General features: G+C 54.0%; 1 protein-coding gene and 1 long non-coding RNA gene across 2 annotated transcripts in view; both read right to left on the bottom strand.

Annotated features, from left to right (window-relative positions):
- COL18A1 (collagen type XVIII alpha 1 chain) overlaps nucleotides 1-13,036 on the bottom strand; it is a 42,247-nt gene extending 29,211 nt beyond the window's left edge. Inside the window, exons 1-2 of the mRNA XM_064166047.1 lie at nucleotides 12,843-13,036; nucleotides 12,549-12,616 (exon numbers count right to left, since the gene is read on the bottom strand). Of these exons, the coding sequence (XP_064022117.1) occupies nucleotides 12,549-12,616; nucleotides 12,843-13,036 (262 nt within the window). The remainder of the gene's footprint in view (nucleotides 1-12,548; nucleotides 12,617-12,842) is intronic.
- Nucleotides 13,037-14,006: 970 nt separating this feature from the next.
- LOC135187931 (uncharacterized) lies at nucleotides 14,007-18,401 on the bottom strand. Its single transcript, XR_010307507.1, has 3 exons — nucleotides 18,337-18,401; nucleotides 18,133-18,227; nucleotides 14,007-14,545 (listed from the first exon to the last, which is right to left on the bottom strand). It is a non-coding gene; the product is annotated as an uncharacterized LOC135187931 (long non-coding RNA).
- Nucleotides 18,402-18,619: the final 218 nt, after the last annotated feature.

Genomic DNA, 18,619 nt, shown 5'->3' with positions numbered 1-18,619 from the left:
TCCAGGGATGAGCCTCACCACCAAACCAGTACCCCACTTAAGGATGCTGGAGCGCAGAGTTGCTCCCAGGGTTGTGTCAGTACCCAACTGACCTGGGTTGCACAGCTTGCTTGGCCAGAGTGGTGACACAGCTGCAGTGCAAAGATTAAACCCAGACTTTGCATTTAAATCAATTCTGGCCAGAGAAGATTGTGCTGCACCCTCTGTTTGGGGATACTGGAGCACTGGGAATAGCAAGGAAGAGGCAAAGGCTTGCACGGCTCATGGAGGAAACGCTCAGTGGCCCCTTGGCAGGAGGAACAGTGCAGGAGAAAGCCCAGAAAGGGCTGCAGAGAAAGCTGAGGAAGGACTTAAAAGATTAAATTAGAGACAGCGTTATCAGCGGGCAGCTGCCCCATCTCTCTGTGCCATGCACGTGGGGCACTCTGGCTGCTGGCTCTGGCAGCCTGGTACCCATCAACACTGTGTGGCACCCATCACTCCACCATCCACCAGATGGACGTTTGGGTGCTGATGCTGGCACTGTCTGCAGCCCTGAAACCCACACAGGGTCAGTGAAGCATCCCCAGCAACACTTGGAAGCAAAGCAAGGTCATCGAGAGATTGAATAGCAGCAGCTAGATAGAAAGATTGAAGAGCAAAATGAAAGATAGTGCAAACAATTTTACTCCCTGCCCAAGCAAACTGGTTTCTACTGGTGTTAGTGCAAGTGTGGTGCAGCAGCTCAAACCACACCAGCAGCAGCCTGAAGCCAGAGACGAACAGCAGCAGCTCAACAGCAATTCCTGTGCTGCAGCTGTTAGCACAGACAGAGCTTTGGGGATGTACTGGGAGACTCAAGTGCTGGGACACAGGAGATGTACTGGGAGACTCACTTCCACCATGAGAGTCAGATTTACATTGAAATAGGCTCTTGTAAGGACCTTGTACAGTTGCAGTGGGGCTGGAGTCACCAGGTAGGCTCACCTGGCCATGAAGCCTCCCACCTGAGTGAACTTCCTAAGCCAGGCTTGGTGTTGGTCTAGGTACTAGTGAGGTTGCACCTTGAACAGTGGGTACAGTTTTTGGGCTTTCACTACAAGAAGGACATTGAGGTGCTGGACTGAGTCCCAAGAAAGGCAACGAAGCTGTTGAAGGGTTCTGGAGTACAGATCATACTAGGAGCAGCTGAGGGAACTAAAGTTGCTTAGGGTGGAGAAAAGGAGGCTCAAAGGAGTTCTTCTCAGTCTCTACAGCTACCTGAAAGGAGGCTGTAGTGAAGTAGACAATGGCCTTTTCTCCCAAGTAGCAAGCAATAGGACAAGAGGAAATAGCTTCAAATTGAGCCAAGGGAGGTTTGGGATGGACATTAGGCAGAATTTCTTCACTGAAATGGTTTTCAAGCCCTGGAACATGTTGTCCAGGGAAGCAGGGGACTCACCATCCCTGGAGGGATTTAAAAGACATGTAGATGCGGTGCCGAGGGACATTATTTATGGGTGGACTTGGCAGTGCTGCATCAACAGTTGGACTCCATCATCTTAATTGTCTTTTCCAACCTAAATGATTCTATGCTTCACCATCAATCCACCCATTCCTGGTTGTGGGCCAGGAGAAACAACCATAAGCCCCTTTAAGAACCCATCTCCAAAATTTCCCCCTTGCTGGACCGAAGCTAAGCACCAGGAGCTGCTGGCAGAGCCTGCGGCAGGCGCAGGGAGCAGGGAGCAGGGCCGGGGCTGCCCTAGAGCCACGGAGAGCCGTGGGGACAGGCACGCATCTGGACCACCGGCCCGGGATGGAGCAGGACCCAGCCAACGTCGGTCTTACACCGCTGCATTAATCCTGTTGCTAAGACACCCGGGGGTGCAGAAATACAACACCCGGCGGATTAGCGTCTAGACTGGCTGACCTTTCCCTCGGCTCCCGAGGTGGAACCGCCGCGAGAATCGGGCGCCCTGGGATAAAAGGACAGGGTTTTGTGGGGTATTTTTTCTGTAGATGGGAGCCAGGGAGGGAGGGACATCACTGTCACTGAAAGAGCCATTTCACTACCTGCTGCTGAAGAGAGATGTGCAGGAGACGGACCCAGGTTCTGCAACCTGCTGCCAAGCCTGGGCTTTGCCCAGTAACCCAGCTGACAAAAGAGCCTTTCATGAAAGGGGACGATGTCAACCCTGCAATTAGCAAGGGAAAAGAAAAAAGAGCCGAAAGAAGATTATTACCTTCAGCAGTTGCCTCTGGGGGCCCCTCTCAATTGGGCTTTGTTAACTCTTTCGGCTGAACTAAAGCAGCAGAACGTGGAGAAGGAGCCACCAGTGTCAGCAGCAGTTGGTTGCCAGCTGGACCCAGGGTGGCATCTGAACCTTACAGGATGCCATGAGGAGACTAATTTCCTTGGGCACTGTCGAAGCAGCCTGGCAGCAAGCAATGTCTCTGCCCCTGAGGTCCAATACCATAATCTCCCACTAAGCTCTCAGGGAGTCCTTGTTTGATCAAACACTGACTTAGGTAAGTGACATCCTCTCTCAAGCCATTAAGAAGCCACAGCATAAGCCAGCACCGAACACCTTCTGTCTCCTGCCTTACTGAGCAATGCAATGGACAGCCCAGCCCACTGGGTACTACATGCTGCAGTGGGGATAGGACTCTCCCATATTCTCCACCTTCATGATCTGATGTCTCCATCTCCCCAGCAACAAGATGCAATGGCTTGTTAAAATAAAAGGGCATGGATTTTTATCAGGTAGTGCCCTGGCTACCTGGTGGGAGGAGGTTAGAAACCTCCCTCTGGGCATCTTTTCTCCTCCTGCTGCCAACCCTATCCCAGCTTTCCCTTTTGCCACCCACCCCGAGGAAATCCAAGACTGGTCACACAGAGGAGAACAGCTGATGGCCCTGATGGTGCCCCAGGGGCATCGCCTGATGCAAGCCATCCCTTCAAAAAGCCATTCAGAGAGCAAATCCTGTCCGGCCTCCAGCAGCTTTGGCAGGCAAGATGCCAGCCTGAGTGAAGTGACAGGATGGGGACACGTGGGGACAGCTCACCTGTGGGCCCCACAAACATTGCTTTTCATGCTTACGAGTGAAGCAGAGCTGTAGCACTTGCTCCTGAGGAGCCAGGCCCAGCTTCACTGCACCCTAAGGACACCCTCAGTGGCTGAAGCATTGGTCTGGTCCCCACAAGGATATTTAACAGCAAGCCCCAGGTGGAGTGGTCCCCAGTACAGCTGCAGAAATAACAACTGGTTAATCAAGTCCTACATTAGAAGCCAAAACCCATGCATGTGCTGCTGCAACACTCCCTCCATCTGCAAAGTCAACGCCTTTCTCCCACTCCCTAATATTCAGAGGGTTTCAGTACCAGCCAAAATCACTGCTCTCTTCCATGCCCCCATCAGTGCTTCCTCTGAGCACCAGCTCTCAGCAAGACAAGGCACAGCTTCCTGAAGGCAGCTGCATCACTTGCTACACAGACACAGGCACCCAGGGGACACAGACCCACTGGATCCGGCGTAGCTGGAAGACAGGAGGCCCAGTGAGAGCACCTAATGGGGGTGCAGAGAACAGATGGAGTGATGGAATTAAAGAGTCCAGCACTGAACTCTCACCTTCACTGCAGAAGATGCTGCCTCCAGGCTGCATATGGAGAGATGTGCAGGACACTCTTGCAAAGCATCCATCTCCCTTGGTAAGACTGCAGAGAGCTGAGCTATTGGGCCTATGCCTGCACCAGATACAGCCCCTCCATTAGGCTCACTGGCACTGGCATCTCCCAGGAGACCGATGCCATGCCATGCCCTCCATGGCAGGGCTCTAGGGAGGGAATCCCCACTCACGACACAGCAGGATGTAATCTCCTTACAAAACACAGAGCTTTCTGGTTCCGAGAGCACGCATGCCCTCCCGGGAAGAATGCCCTGGCACTCAGCAGAGGACTGCAAACTCACCTTGTGAGCAAGACAAGTGCTTATTAATCATGAGCATGTGCTAAGAAGGCTTATGGTCCTGGCACGTGGACACTACAAGCCCTTCTCCTCTTCCAGAACCTGGCTGGGGAGATGCTGGCATCAGCAAGACAGCAACATGAAGTGTCCTGGGGCACCATGCCCCCATATATGTCCTGGGTTAGGGCAAGCCCATCCCCTCACTGCAGCACAGTCCCCGACCAAAGGAAGGAGGGAGGGACAGTGTCTGTGGTCATGCCATTCCCGGGAACAATGTTGGGAGTAAGGTGAAGATCCTAGGGGGCCTCCCCAGGAATGAGTGGGGAGATGACGTCGTGCTGGGGTTTGGTTAGGAACTATGACTCTCAGTACTCAGCTAGCCATGGGACTGGTCACCACCAAGGCTGAGCCCAGGTTCTCCACCCACACCTGATAGGGGCTAAGGTTTCATGTAGATAAAGGTCCCAGCCCCTCTGGAGAGCATTTTAGGGCCAGAGGGGAAGGGCCAAGCCAAAAAAAAAAGCCTTTCCACCCCGGAGAGCTGGTTTAGATGTCATTTCACCTTCACCCTAACACACTGATGCCTTTCCACCCCGGAGAGCTGGTTTAGATGTCATTTCACCTTCACCCTAACACACTGGTGCATGTCTTGCTACTCTGACTTGCATGCATCACCCCTCAAACCTGAACCACAGGTGCTTAGAGGAGGGGTTCACATCACCCCTTCCTTCCCTGGGGAACCTGATAATCCTGCTTCTGGCAGGCACAGCAGGACAACAGAACATGCACCACTCATCTCACCAGATGCACAGGTCCTGGGAGAGGAATCCTCTAGCTTCCAGCACCCCCTTGCCTTTCCCATCCTGCACGGCCAACCACTTAATAAGTTACAGTAAACCAGAACAAATATGGAACCCCTGATCTGGCACCACCAGCTGCACTGGTGGCCTGGGACCTGCCAGCAGCAGCAATGGCTGAAGCTTTGTGCACCCATCACACGTGGACCTCCTCAACCTGTCTCCCTGCAGACACATCCCAGCACAGCACTGCCTCAGCTGGGAATGCTGCTGAGCTGGAGGGGAACTAGACAGGACCTGGGCCACCACCCATCGCATGAGTGCAGGCAGGGAAGAGTGTCAGCTTGTCTGGGGTTATCAAAAAGGGGCTGTTTATGCAAAAGTCGACAATCTCCGACTCAAGTTACAGACTAAAAAGGAGGGTGGAAAAGACTACATCTGTTTGACTGCAGTGTTTACTGCAGGGAAGGCAGGTGAATGATTATGAACTCTAAAATCAGAGGTCATCAAACTGACAGAGATTTATGCCACAGGTGACAGTGGGAAGAGCATGGGGAGGATAATGCTGAGCTAGTGAGAGGCAGATTTGAGGTGCCCCAGCTGCTATTCCCACTCTAGGCTGATTGAGCAGCCTCCCACAACCTGGGGACAGGGTCAGAGCCATATCTCCCAGCCCCCTGGGAGGAGGAAGTCAGCAAATTGAGCTTGGGAATAAAATAAAAACGCAATAAAAATCCACTAATGACCAATTTCCATCTTAGAAAAGGGCTGGGAGGCGATGCCAAAAAAAGCAATGAAAATTCCACAAAAGCAACCTTTTCAACTGAAAACCAGCAGGCACAGAATGTTCCAGTCCAGATGTTTCTTGATGAGAAAGTCCTCAACACCGGAGATGCTCCTGCCAAGTGGTCAGAGCCAGGAGCATAGCAAGCCTCCAGAGCCTTGTCCCTAGGGCACCCCCCAGCAGCAACCCCAGGATGAGATGAGGGAGAGTGGTCCTGCTTCCCCTCCAGCCCCCAGCACTTGCTGGGAGTCAAAAGCCATCACCACACCTCTGTCTTGTGGGAACCATCCCTTCACCCTCAAAGAGTTTATTAACTGTGCTCGTGCCTCAAGGCCATTGAGGGGTTTTGGCCTGTGGTCTGCTCTTGCACACACCACCTGGGGAAGGAAATCAAGACAAGAAACAGAAAATGCACTGAATGACACCAGGATGTTCAATTGTGTGAGCAGATCTGGCAAATGTGCCTGGCACCACCAAGGTAATCCACTATCTGTGCTGCTATACATCCCAGAGGCAACCCTGCTTCTGGTCACTGGGAGGGATGTGGGACATGAGGCTGCAATGCTGCACCAAGATACCCAATGGCTTGCTCTTTAAGGAAGACTTCTTGCTCATAAACAGAGGAGACAAGCTTCCCAAGCACAGAAGATAGCCAAACAAGTGTCTGAGCAACTCTGCATTAACTCAAATCTGGCACCCAGAGGGAATCAGCAATGAGTCCCAGGTTCTGGTGTTTTCTTGACACCATCTTCTGCCTTCTCTGCTCTTTGATGGCTCCAACCCAACTCAACCCATTTTTGCCCTCAAGCACACTCCATCTCTCTCCATGCCTGCAGCTCCTAGTCTCACATTTCTCCCAGTGCCTCCAAAGCCACATGAAGGCAATCTTGCAAGTCCTTGTTAGCTGTACAAATGTCCAAACCATTTTATAATCCCATTCAGCTCCTTGCTTCAATTAATCTTTGGCAGCAAGCTCTCTAGGCTAATTAAGTCCCACATTAAAAGCCAAAAACCACACGTGTGCTGCTACAACATACCTCCCTCCGTCCACAAAGTCACAGACTTGCTCCCACTCCCCAGTATTAAAGGGGGTTTTGTACCAGCCAACTGCTGCAGGTTTCTTCTCCAACCACGTTCCACTCAACAGTGCTTCCTCTGAGCACTGATACATCTGTCCAGAAGGCAGCAGCACCACTGCTTCACACATATTGGTACCTAAGGGATGAGGAATAGGGCTGGAGGACAAGAGAGCTGGTGAGAGCATCCTACAGATGGCAGAGCAGAGATGGAGTTGTGGGGTGAGGTGAAGCTCAGCACCAGTTCCTGCCATCCGTTGCAGAAGATGCTGCCTCCAGGCTGCATACACAGCTGGAAAGGACTCATCTCCAACGCTTCCTCAAATGTCATCGGATACACTAGAAGATCGTTAAAATGTTTTATTAATCCCATACCTCTACACTGCTGATATACATCTGATATTTCATCCCAGATGTCTCCTTTAGTGCTTTGAACTCTCTGCTGAACTGCCAGAATTAATACTGCTCTTGGTAAATTATGGGAGTCTAGAAGAGGCACAGCACACTCGGCCAGACTGTCATTTCAGGGCTTACAGCATCATCCTAACAGTGGCCACAGCCCAGAATAGTGCAGCAGAGAAGCCAGCACTGCACACATCTGACAACAACAGGAGCAGCAAGGTGTAGGCAAAGCTTCACTGGAAAAGCTGTGCAACAGCCCCTGCCAGTCCGTGAGCAGCTGCATGGCTCCATCCCTCCAGCAGCACCTCCAGCTCTCCTACCCTGTGCATCCTCTCACCAACATCACTCTCTGCAAAGCAGTGCAAAGCTCACTGCATCTCTCAAGGCAGGGAAGCATTACCTGGAATAATATGAGGAGGTTGCTCACAGATAAGAGAATCCCTCTGCTCTCCAGACAGTTCAAGTACCCCTCTTTGACCTCACTGCCCTGGTACACCTTTCCTGGTTGTGTCAACCATACTGAATTGGAGAGCCGCTTGGACTATTTTGATGGATGTCTCCCTACAACAGCCATGGGAGACCAGGGGGCCTCCAGGCAGCAGGAAGGAGCCCATGTGAGAAACATGAGGACTCTGGTACAGGAAGGATGCACACCAGCATGGGCCATGGGGCTTCCTTCCCACATGGCTGGGCAATGGAAACCCCTGATCTCCACCCTGTAGGTAGTGCTTGGAATGAAGTAGGTATGTCCATGGTGTGATAACCTAAACCACAACCAGGTAGAAAGTACAACCAGCATGTTAAGAGGGGGGATTCTGCCCCTCTCACTCTCCTGCAACATGACACAGAGTACTGCACAGCTCTGTGGATCTTAGCACAAAAGACACAGACTTATTGGAGCAGGTCCAGGAGGCCACAAAAATGATCAGAGGGCTGGAGCACCTCTGCTGCAAGGACAGGCTGAGAGAGTTGGGGTTGTTCATCCTAGAGAAGGATTTGGAGAGACCTTACTGTGGCCTTTCAATATATAAATGGGAATTAGAAGAAAGCTGGAGAAGGACTTCTTACCAGGGCCTGTAGTGACAGGACAAGGGTCAATATTGGTAAACCAAGACATCTGACATAAAAAATACTTTGTTTTCTCTTAAGAATAGGGTGGTGAAACACAGGAACATGTTGCCCAAAGAGGTTGTGGATGCCCCATCACTGAAAATATTTAGGGATAGGTTAGATAGAGCTCTAAGTAACCTGACCTAGTGGAAGATGTCCCTGCTTACTGTGTGTGTGGGGGTTGGACTAGACGATCTTCAAAGGTCTAGTCCAACTCAAACCATTCTGTTATTCTATGATAAAGCAAAGGCAGGTATATTAGTAAGACTGCAGATGTCTGAGGATGAGACACTCTGGGCTTGTGTAGAAAACTAGGTTGTCCCATGTGCCTGGGAGCTTCCTCCCAAAGCCACTGCTCAAGAGTCAGACGTACTGGAGGACACAACAATGGCATCCTATGGTACATGCTGGTTTGAGAGTAGCTCTCCCTCACTATGTCCAAGGACAGACCTCAGTACTACCAGATATCCATGTGCTGTCCAGGTGTCTGGTTTGCAAACAGTGGTGGCCATGGCACTTGAGTGCCCAGGTCCTCAGTATCCTCGGCAGGCTCTGTGCTCAAGGGTAGATGCAACTTTGGACCAGTCCTTGTCCCCTGTGCTCACTCCCTGCTCCACACTCCTGTCTCCTTCAAAAGAAGTGCTGACATCCCACCACCAAGCATAGTTATCTGCTTGGGGTTTTTTTAAGCCATGTGATAATGCTTGAAACAGGATTGCAAAACTTGTTCCTCTGTCTTCTCCAAGTGCTCAAGGTCTTCAATTTAACAGCACCCAAGTTATAGCAACACCACCTTCGTAAGAAGAGGTTAATTCCAGCTGCAGGCCAAAAATGAATAAGAAGCAATGAAGCTGCTATTCAGAGTGGAAAACCCACCTCTTTGGCACCTTGTAGTGTGCATGAAGGATCTTTCAGCAGCCACAGGGAAAAGCAGTTTGGCTTACCATCCTCCTAGGGACATGTGCCAGTGGGGAGGGAGGTCACAGGTATCTATGGACACACAGGGCCAGGAGAGACCTGGGCTGGCCCCTATCCTCTCATGAAAATCTAAAATCGAGTCAGAGCTCTGGGAGATGGATGCTGAGGATGGACCAAATCTATGTAAGAGAGCTGCAAAATCACCAAGAAAATTAGGGCTGGGGCTTGAAAAGGTTGCTTGCATCAAGGGAAGTGAAAATAAAACACATGCCTGGCAGCTCAGCCAATCTGCAGGACAATTCAGTCTCTTTTTAAAACAAGTTTCCAGCCCCAGAATGCCATCTGAGCAGGGACACTTCATCTTTGCTGCCTTCTCCTTGGGATGGGCAGAGGGACTGGGATCCATCACCCAGGGGATGGACCAGAAGTCCTGTGAGTATCCAGCAGTGCTGCAGGGAGATGCTTGCAGGCCTGGCTTCTTCCCAGCTGCCGGCAGCTTGAGGTGGCTCTCCCTCCCCACCAGCTCCTACAGCAGAGAGCAGCAGCCCAGATAAGGTTTTGCAAACAGAAGTCTTGCCAGTTGATAAGGAGATGAAGTGCCTGCAGAGCCTCTCAAGCACAGCATACTCTCCCTGTTGCTCCAGCCCAGGAGCCTCAGGAGCCAAACGATGCTATAGGAGCTGAGAGGTGCCAATTCTCCCCAGGCTGAACCATGCTGATGGCTCCATCCCTTGGCCAATTCCCCACAGCCCTCCTCCTAGTCTTTCGAACGAGCTCTTAAGACAAAGCTTGCACAAGCTGTGATCCACCTGTCAGAAATCGCCAGGCTCCGATGCCAAAGCAGCTGCGTCACAACCTGTACAACATTTTGCACAGCACCTGTTCCATCGTCAAAGGCACATGCTTGCAAGGAATCCCAGCCATTGAGACCCACCAGACCTTGAGACCAGCTGTAGAGGATGGAAATAAAAATCAAACAGGAGCACCTATGCCAGCAATAACTGGCTCCTGCACCTGCTATATTTAACAGTGGAAGGAGGCAAAGTAGCTCAGCTTCCCAGGTGCTGCCTGCATCCTCCTAATCACCAGCCAAGACTTCAATGTACCAGCCCATCCCAGTCCCAAACTGATGCTGAGAAACTCCATACTGATCAAAATGAATGAGATCAGGCTCTCTCATATAGCCATATCCACCATAACCCTAGTCAGCTTTGTAAACCACTAAATGTGAGGATGCCCCATCTCCAGTGGCCTGTTACAGAGCTGTCCTCCTCCGTGGGAATGGGAATTTCCCCAGCATCCAACCCAGCCCAGACTGCTGCCCCTCACACGAGGGACACCAACAGCCCTGTGTGTGCTCTGTTTCACCCACGCTTTCAGGACTGAGCCCACGGCAGCATCACTATAGCATCCCCATCCCCTGCTGAGGAATCCCAGAGATCCAGTGATAACAGGTAAGACCAGCTCTGAGCAGCTAAGCCCCCAAATTTGCAAGGCAGGCAGATAAACAGAAAGGTTATCTCCATGCCAGGACGGCCTTCAGAGCAAACATTCCCCAGGAGCCATCACAAAGGAAGGCCGGCAGAACAGGCCCTGCAGTCCTTGGACATTGAACCAAGTGAAGGAAAAAAAAAGAGAGAGAAAAGAATAAGAAAGAAAGAAAGAAAGAAAGACCTCACAGCAACTCTCTTGCAGATTCTTTTTAAACCTGCTTCACAGCCTGCCTTTGGGAGACAGCCAAGTCAGCTGGGTGAAACGGGCACCTCCCTGCCCTGCCAGTGGTGACCCTGCCAGTGGTGCTCCCCTGGCATTTAACTCCTTTGTACACCACATGAAACCTCTTCAGGGTCCCTCAGCACTCAGCACGGCTGCTTAAATCTGGAGGGGATGCAGCTTCAGCTCAGCAAAGGGTGTCAGCCCTGAAAGCCCAATGCCATGCCAGGATCTATGCTGCCAGTGGATAGAGGGTAGGAAAGGCACAAATACTTCTGAGTAATCACTGTTAAATCAGCTCCCGGTCCTCCAGTTCAGTTCAGACATGCTGGATGGTCTCCAGAGACCTAAAATAGTGAATTCAGGATTTCACATGGGAATAACGCACCCATCTCTGAGATCTCCAAGGGAAGCTTTGTTCCCACGGTGCCTGGGGAGACACCCAAGCCACAGAAAACAACGTCACAAACTCAGCCTAGGGCACTTCAAGAACTTCTGCAAGTGTTCCCAGACACGCTCTAGTCACGCCACGCCTCCCCACTGCCCAGGCGTCCCTCTTGTCCTCTGTGACACCACCCAACCACCATCGGAGCCAGCTTCCACACATCCATCTGTTCCTAGATGACACAAAGCCTTGCTCCAGTAAATAATCTATCGATTTCACGGCTCAGTGCCTGTCCGACTTCCAGCTCGCCTGTACCTGGGGCAGCCACTTAACACGTCTCACCCAGCCTACAATGACAGAGAGGGGCATGAGCCATGCCTTGTAATGTGCTAGCAAGCTGACAACACTCAGCACAAGAGCACAAGCAGAAGACAATCAGAACATCAACCCCAGAGAAAAAGCCACCTTCGCCTAGTTCAGGTTCATTGCTTGTAGCTCAGCTGCTTTTGTAAAGGGGGTTGCTGGGCTGCAAGTCGGGTTGGGGGCATCCTGTGTTAGCCACGGCTTTCTCTGCTGCTTCGCACTGGGCACGCATCCAGAGCTGGCTGCAAGTGGAGGAGGGTTTTCAACCGGTCTGGCAGCCAGGCGGAAGCTTCCCCGGCGTGGAGGTAAAGTTCACCAGGAAAATAGGCAACTCATATGCTCAGGCAGTGGGAGAACCGGCTCGTGTGCCCCGTGGGTACAGATAGGCTAGAAAGCTGAGTCAGTGCTGAATTGCCCTCTCCTGGGGCACAGCAAGATGAGCAGATGAGAGGGTTGTTTCACAGAACCCCGAAGGCAGGAGGAAGCCAGCAAGCGGCGTGGGAGGTGTTGCATCCACAGGGCACACGCTCGAGGTTTCCTACCGCTCGTGCTGCTCCCAAGGACTTGCAGGCACAGGGAAGACACTTCTGCGGGCGCAGCAGAAGTCGCTAATACACGGAGCACGGCCACTTAAGGCAACGCCATCCCATTTGTCCCACAACCAGAACGGACCCGACAAATCACTCTCACCCCAGTAAAGCCTTCGAGCGCGCTGCAGCCAGGCATCTCTCCCAAGTGTCGCCCAGCACAGCATTCCCCCAGCATCTTTCCCCGGTGCTCTGTTGCTATGGGGCACACAAAACCCCAAGTCTGCCACTATCAGTGGCCGCAAAGGATGCAGTATTTGAAGGGGTGCGTGGCGGGAAACTCTTCCCATCGCCCTTCTCTTTGGGGACCACAGACTGGGCGCAGCATTTGGCCCGAGAAGGACAGGGAGCTGTATTCACACTGGGAAGCAGGGCTTGTTCACACCACATCCCGGGGAACAGGGGCTTCAGGACAGGGAGTGGGTCCAAGACCTCGGGTACACCGACAGGGACACAAGCCCTCTCCCCAGCATCCCGCGCACGTTACCGGGCTCCTGGGAAGCGACGGGGACCAGCAGGACAAAGAGCCCGAGAAGCAGCCGCCGCGGGGGGCACCTGCGGGAAGGGAAGGAGAGAGCAAGAGATTACCCACGTCCCGCCGGCTCCGGACAGCCCCTCGCCAAGCAGCCCCGCCAGGACCCGTGGTCCTCGGGACGTTCCCACGCTACCGATGCCCTCCAACCTCGGTGACCCTGGTGCACTGGTGCCTTGGTGAACCCCAGCCCAGGTGGCTCTGGAGTCCCGGTGGTACCAGTGCCGGTGTACCCGGGGTCCCTCTCACGGCATACCCACGCTCCCCAGCCTTGGCGGCACTGGAGCCTTCGGTGCCGAGGCGGCTCCGGGGGTCCTCGCAGTACCGAGATCCTCGCGGTACCGGTGCCCTCGGGATACCGGTGTCCTCGGGGCGCCTCCCACGGCATACTGGTACACCGGAACCTCGGTGAACTCCAGCGCCGGTGGGTCTGGGGTCCCCATGGTACTGGGGTCCCTCTCAAAGCACACCGGTGCCCCCAGCTCTGTCGGCTCTGGGCTCCCGGTGCGCCCGACAGGCCCCCGCCCGGTCGCTCACCCTGAGCGCATGGTGCCCGCTCGGTGCCGGCGGATCGGATCGGCGCGGCTCGGCGGCGCTCGGCTAGACTCGGCACTGCTCGGCTCGGCCCGGGGGGCGGGGAGGGAGGCAGGGGAGGGAGGGGCGGCCCGCCCCGGGCTGGCTGCGAAGCGGGCGAGCCGGGGCCGGGCCTCAGCCCACTCCCAAATCTCGGTCACCGGGGCTTGAACTGGCGCTGAGCTATTGCAGTAGAGTCGGGAACACTCCTCGGGGCGTCCAGGCTCTGCGCCAGCCCCAGCGCAGCCAGTGTGCAGGGCACATGGCCTGGCTGCCCTCTCGGAGGAGCATCCCTCCTGCCCTCGGGGCGCCGGGAAGCACCCGCACCCCAAAAGGGCACTGTGAGCCTGAACCTGCCGCGGCGCCAGCTGCTGCACCAAGCCCGTGGGCTTCGGGTCGCAGGCCAGGAGCGGGTGGATCCGCGAGCTGAGGTCGTTCCCCTTTCCCTTCTCAGCCCCTGGGGCGCCCAGCAGAGAAGGGGGCTGCCATCCAGGCACCCCATGCCTTCATCTCCTGGGCCTTTCCCTACCCTAGGGGTCTCTCGCTCCTGCATGGGAACCCCGTGAGCTTCCCCTGCTGCTCTGCCGCTGCAAAGAACGACATGCCCCCTCCCTCGTTGTGGAGGTCCACTCCATGAAAGTGTGCAAGGTCAGGTTGGGCAGGGACCCGCAGTAGTGGAATGTGTCCCTGCCCAGGGCAGAGAGGTTGGAACTAGGTGATTAATGTCCATTCTGACCCGAACCATTCTACAATTCTATGATTCTAACCTAGCCCAGCCTTGCCCATGCAGGGGCAGAGGTTAAAACTGGTGCTGCCGCCTGCTTTCACCTCCTCCCCTTACCCCAGCTTTCATCTACCTCCAGCCCCAGCCCAGCGCAGGGCAGGATAATCCCCACAAAACCTGCCACACCTTGCTTTGTCTTCCACAGTATTTTAGTGTCCTGCGGCAGCAAACTTCTGAAGCTCAAGCCCTGGCAACTTCCTGGGGATCTAGAAGTGATTCATTGATGGTGGCAGAGGCAGTGTTTAGTCTGATCCACGATTTGGATCTAGCAGTATAAACCATGACATCCAGCTGCTTAGCTCCGTGCTCGTAGAGGTGCACACCACGGTGATCCGTATTTTAGCAATACAGCTTTTGATCGTGCCGTCACCACAGAGCCAGAGGCAGGCAGCCCCTGAGCATGACCCCGTCTAGGGGAGATGAATAGACACCGAAGCTGCCTTTTGTTTGGGTGCAGAATGATTTCACACGGTCAGAACTGTTAAATTTATGCTCTCCTGGCTGGGTGCTGACTGATTTACTGCCCTTTTCTTCTCCCGCAGCTGGATTCCTTTCCTCCAGGTAGACACTGATGTGCCTTGGCCAGGTACCTGAGCTGCACAAAAGGCAACACGTGGCAGCCCTGAGTCACAGCTGCCATTTCGTGCAGGGTTTTTGGAGGGGTGGATGGGCTGCAGGAGGAGTCACAATGGTGCTGAGCCTAGAGAGCATGGAACAAGTGGGAGGAGAGTCCTGGGGCAAGAATGGTGTTTGAAAAAAATCTCCTTAAAAACAGAAACTCATCCACCTTGATAGTGTCGGTCTCTTCAAAGCAAGCAGGCTTTTAATGGGCTTGATGGGAGTGGGCAGTAAACACTCCTGTGGAGTGGGAGAGGCCATGGGCAGCTCCAGGGCCCTGTTCTCGGCATTGCTCTCGCTCAGCAGGGAAACATGGCACTGACCCTTCCCACCATTACCAGCAGGGGCCAGGAGGTACAAATCTGGCTGCGGCTACCCTGACCACCTGCCTGGACCTTCCCACACACTGACTCAGCTGGTGCTCCACCAAGAGCAGAGATTTTTATCACTGGGCACTGCAAGCACAGAGATGCAGGTGAATGTGGAGCTGCTTTGCAGCCCAGACTTCCTCCTTGCCGCACCTCTGGGCACTGACTGTGCTCTCCCAGCTCCTGCTGTGCTTGTGTGCTGGGGAGATACATGGGGAAAGTTCAATTGCATCACCTTTTTTGCCATCCCTCTGTCCTGCCTGTACCAGCAGGTAGGTCTCTGCCCCAGTAGCAGCCCCACCGCCATGGGGCTGTCTCCCCGGAGCAGACCTCCATGCAGAGTGCCTGGCTGACACCAGGGCAGTTTCCCATCATAAAACTTCCTCCCACTGTGCTTTAGAGTTCAAGAGCCACGAAGGACAGATAATGAAGCTCATCTTTTCCCAAGGAAACAAACTGCCTGCTGTTAGGGGGGACATGCTGCCAGGGAGGCAGCTCTTTCGAAAGTCAACCAAATGGAAACCAGCAGTGCTCTGATGGTGGCTCTGTAGCTCACAACCGCAGCTTCCCAAAGCCAGAAAGGCTCTTCTGCCCTGTAGGCTTCAAGACCCAGCAAAGCTTTGACATTTTTCATCTCTGCATGGCCCCTTCAGGGTCCCACTGTCTCTCCACCCCTGTGCCTGGCTTCCACCCGCTCTCTTCCAGCTGCATCTTGCAGCTGGTGGTCCCATGCTGCTGGGTGGCCCTGGGCAGGGGCACCCTATTGTGGAGACAGAAGGATTGCCCCAGCTCCCCAGATTCACACAGCCTTTGCCAGCTCAGTGGCTGGGACAGCACGGCGGCCAAAAACATGTCACCCTGGCAACCTTGTGAGATGACTGGCCTGTTTTTCCCTCTTTTGGGCAGAGAGGAGGGTTGGAAACCCTGGCTGTCCTGGCCCAGACATGACCCTGGCAGTGGTTTCAGGGCTGGCATATATGGCCTGCATCCACTTCACCCTCCTGAAACAGCTCTGGCACGGTGGCTGACCCTGTGCTCTCTCTAGGCTGCCAGGATGCCTGTGGAGCTGTGAACTGTGTGCTGTGGGAGTGGCAGGGGTGCCAGGGGACACTGTGAACTGTCACCACCACCAAAAATCCATTGATTGTGCAGAGTCGCCCTGAGATGCTCCTGTGACTTGCAGCTAGGATACAGGAAGGGGCCTTAGTCCCATGCTTTTCCACAGGGGCTTAATGAGAAAGCTGAGGAGCAGTGGGAACCATAGGATTGAGTCCAGGAAGGCAATAAGGGACAAGAGACAAAGGACAATGTTTGGCAAGTGTCCATGCAGAGAAACAAAGGCTGCAGCAAACAGAAGGAAGAGAAAACTACCAACAGGCAACACCAGGTGGTGGCCATAACTGGCCTTCCTGCTTTGATGTGCCATTTGTCCATGTTAAAGCCACTATCTACTAGCTGCAGCCCCTGGGTGTGAGTCCCCAGGACCACTGACACCAGTCAGTTTTTCACCTCTCTACCACATCTCTTGCTTTGGCTAAGAAGCCTGTGTCTGCTCATGGCTCAGATCCACCAGGAGAGCAGTAGAGGAAGTGATCCAGGCAGCAGCATTCACTGCCTCCAGCAAAGATCTGGCAAAGGATGATGTGACAGCATCTGAGGCTGCAAAGGGCATCCCTCCTTTCCGGAGGTGAAGCGTGCACAGCCATGAAGGTGGGTGGTTGGGAAGGATCCAAAGAGCTCAGGCAGGGAGTGGGAATAATTGGAAATCCAGATATTCCCCCCAAAAGGAAAATTGGCAAGCACAAGAGCTTGACTGAGTGGGGAGCATGTTAGCCGCCCATGCAGGCGTGGGATGAGCTAAGCCATGTTGAGGTGACAGGAGAATGGGAGTGTAGCAGCCTGGCCCCAGCAGCCAAATATGGTGGATGTATTAGTGAGGGGCTGCAGAGGGAAGAAGGAAGTGTACAGGGGTGGCTAGAAGAGTGGCAGAAATGCTCCAGTTTCTGGAGCTCACCTGCATCCCTCCCACGGATACAAGGAAGATGGAGCATGGATTGCTGCAGTTTGGCAGTTTGGCTGTTACCAGGGGACCGCTGTGTCTACCTCAGTAGGGACAGGACAGACTCCTGTCTGCAGTCTCTTGCACCATATTGCACAGCCTCTTGCCACGGCAGAGCCCAGATCCCTGCACAAAGAGCTGGGTGGGCAAGGGACTCCATCCCTGGCCACATGCTGGGGCTGCTACCTCTCTCTCTGAGCCACATGCTATGGAGAGCTCTCATCTGGTGGAATCACAGCATGAAAGAGATGTCCTGGCCCATTCCCAAGCTGGATATCATCAATAAAAGGGCCGAACGATGCTCAAGAGAGAAGGGGAAGTGAGAGCGTTTGCTCTGGAGCCAGAAGATACACAGCTGCTGATTCAGTGGAGGCACAGCAGAGAGCTCACTCCACCCCTACACACTGTAACCTCCTCCCCAAGGAAGGAGGAGGGGGACCAGAGAAGTGATCTCCCTTCCTGTTCCAGGTCTAGGGCTGCCTCATGTGGTGGTGTCAGGGAGAGAGCCAGCCGCAGAGCCCTGGAACCCATGCATCCTTCCTGCTCTCTGCCCACACCTATGGGCAGTGCCTGCTCCCTCCTGTGCAGCTTCCCTACCAGAAACCGGCACCTGGAGTGTCCTAGCAGCTCCCTCTCCCCTTTCAGCTTCTCCATGACTCATCCACTCCAAGGGAAAATCAATACTTCAGCACACACCAGAGGAAGGACTTTCATGGGAAAGGGATGAGGCAGATGCTTCTTGCATGCCTCATCCCTGTGGCTCACCCTTGAGTCTCTGCCTCTTGGCTGGCTGTGGGAAATGGCACTTGTTTCCCTTCCCGCTGCACAGTCATGCTTGTACACCACCAGGGCAGAGTTCTGCAGCCACATGAAACCATTTCCTGAGTATGAGGTGCAGGTCTGGTCCCCCCATAGCTTCAGAAGGGCCCACTGGAGCTGGGGTGAGGAGCATCTGCATCGATAGGGTGGATGGAGCAGCTGGCTGAGGGCAGGAGCACCCAGTGGGAGCTCTGGGAGGGGAGAAGAGGGTAGAAGAGGGGGTTGATGGAGGGCTACACACTCACAGAGCTGTGGGATGAGGTGGATGTAGAATTGTTACTTGTCATAGCCTGCAACAGCAGCATCAGGAGCACTCACCAAGGCTTAGCGGAGAGAGCAGATTCCAGCAGGCGTTTCCGTCCCCAGACACAGTGCTTGCTGCCAGGGTAGGATGAGGAGGTGGACAGGATCAACTAGAATGGGAAGAGAGAAATTCATTGTCATGAACAGGTCCTAAAGAGCCTGAACAGGCACATCCCTACCAATGTCCTACACTATGGGATTATGAGGAGACCAGCTCACAGTGGCCAGGTTCACTGCATCCCCCAGCATCATCTCTTGTCACTGCCCATGGCAACGTGTCAGTCTGTGGCCCCAGCAGTCACTCAGGGGAGGACACTGGGTCCCCCTGCCCCTTCCCACTGCACATCTTGCCTGGAACCCCCATCTCTCTGTGGGTCTGGATCTCGCAGCAGCACCAGTCATCTCTGGCTCTGCCAAACCCAGGACAGCTGAGAGAGCTCCTGAAGCCTTCCACGAAATGCCTTGGTCAGCTGTGATGCCTAAATTGCTCATGCAAGGGAGG

The sequence above is a fragment of the Pogoniulus pusillus genome, chromosome 2 (assembly GCF_015220805.1).
Source record: "Pogoniulus pusillus isolate bPogPus1 chromosome 2, bPogPus1.pri, whole genome shotgun sequence".
NCBI lineage: Eukaryota > Metazoa > Chordata > Aves > Piciformes > Lybiidae > Pogoniulus > Pogoniulus pusillus.
This window is presented reverse-complemented; position numbering and strand designations above follow the sequence as displayed.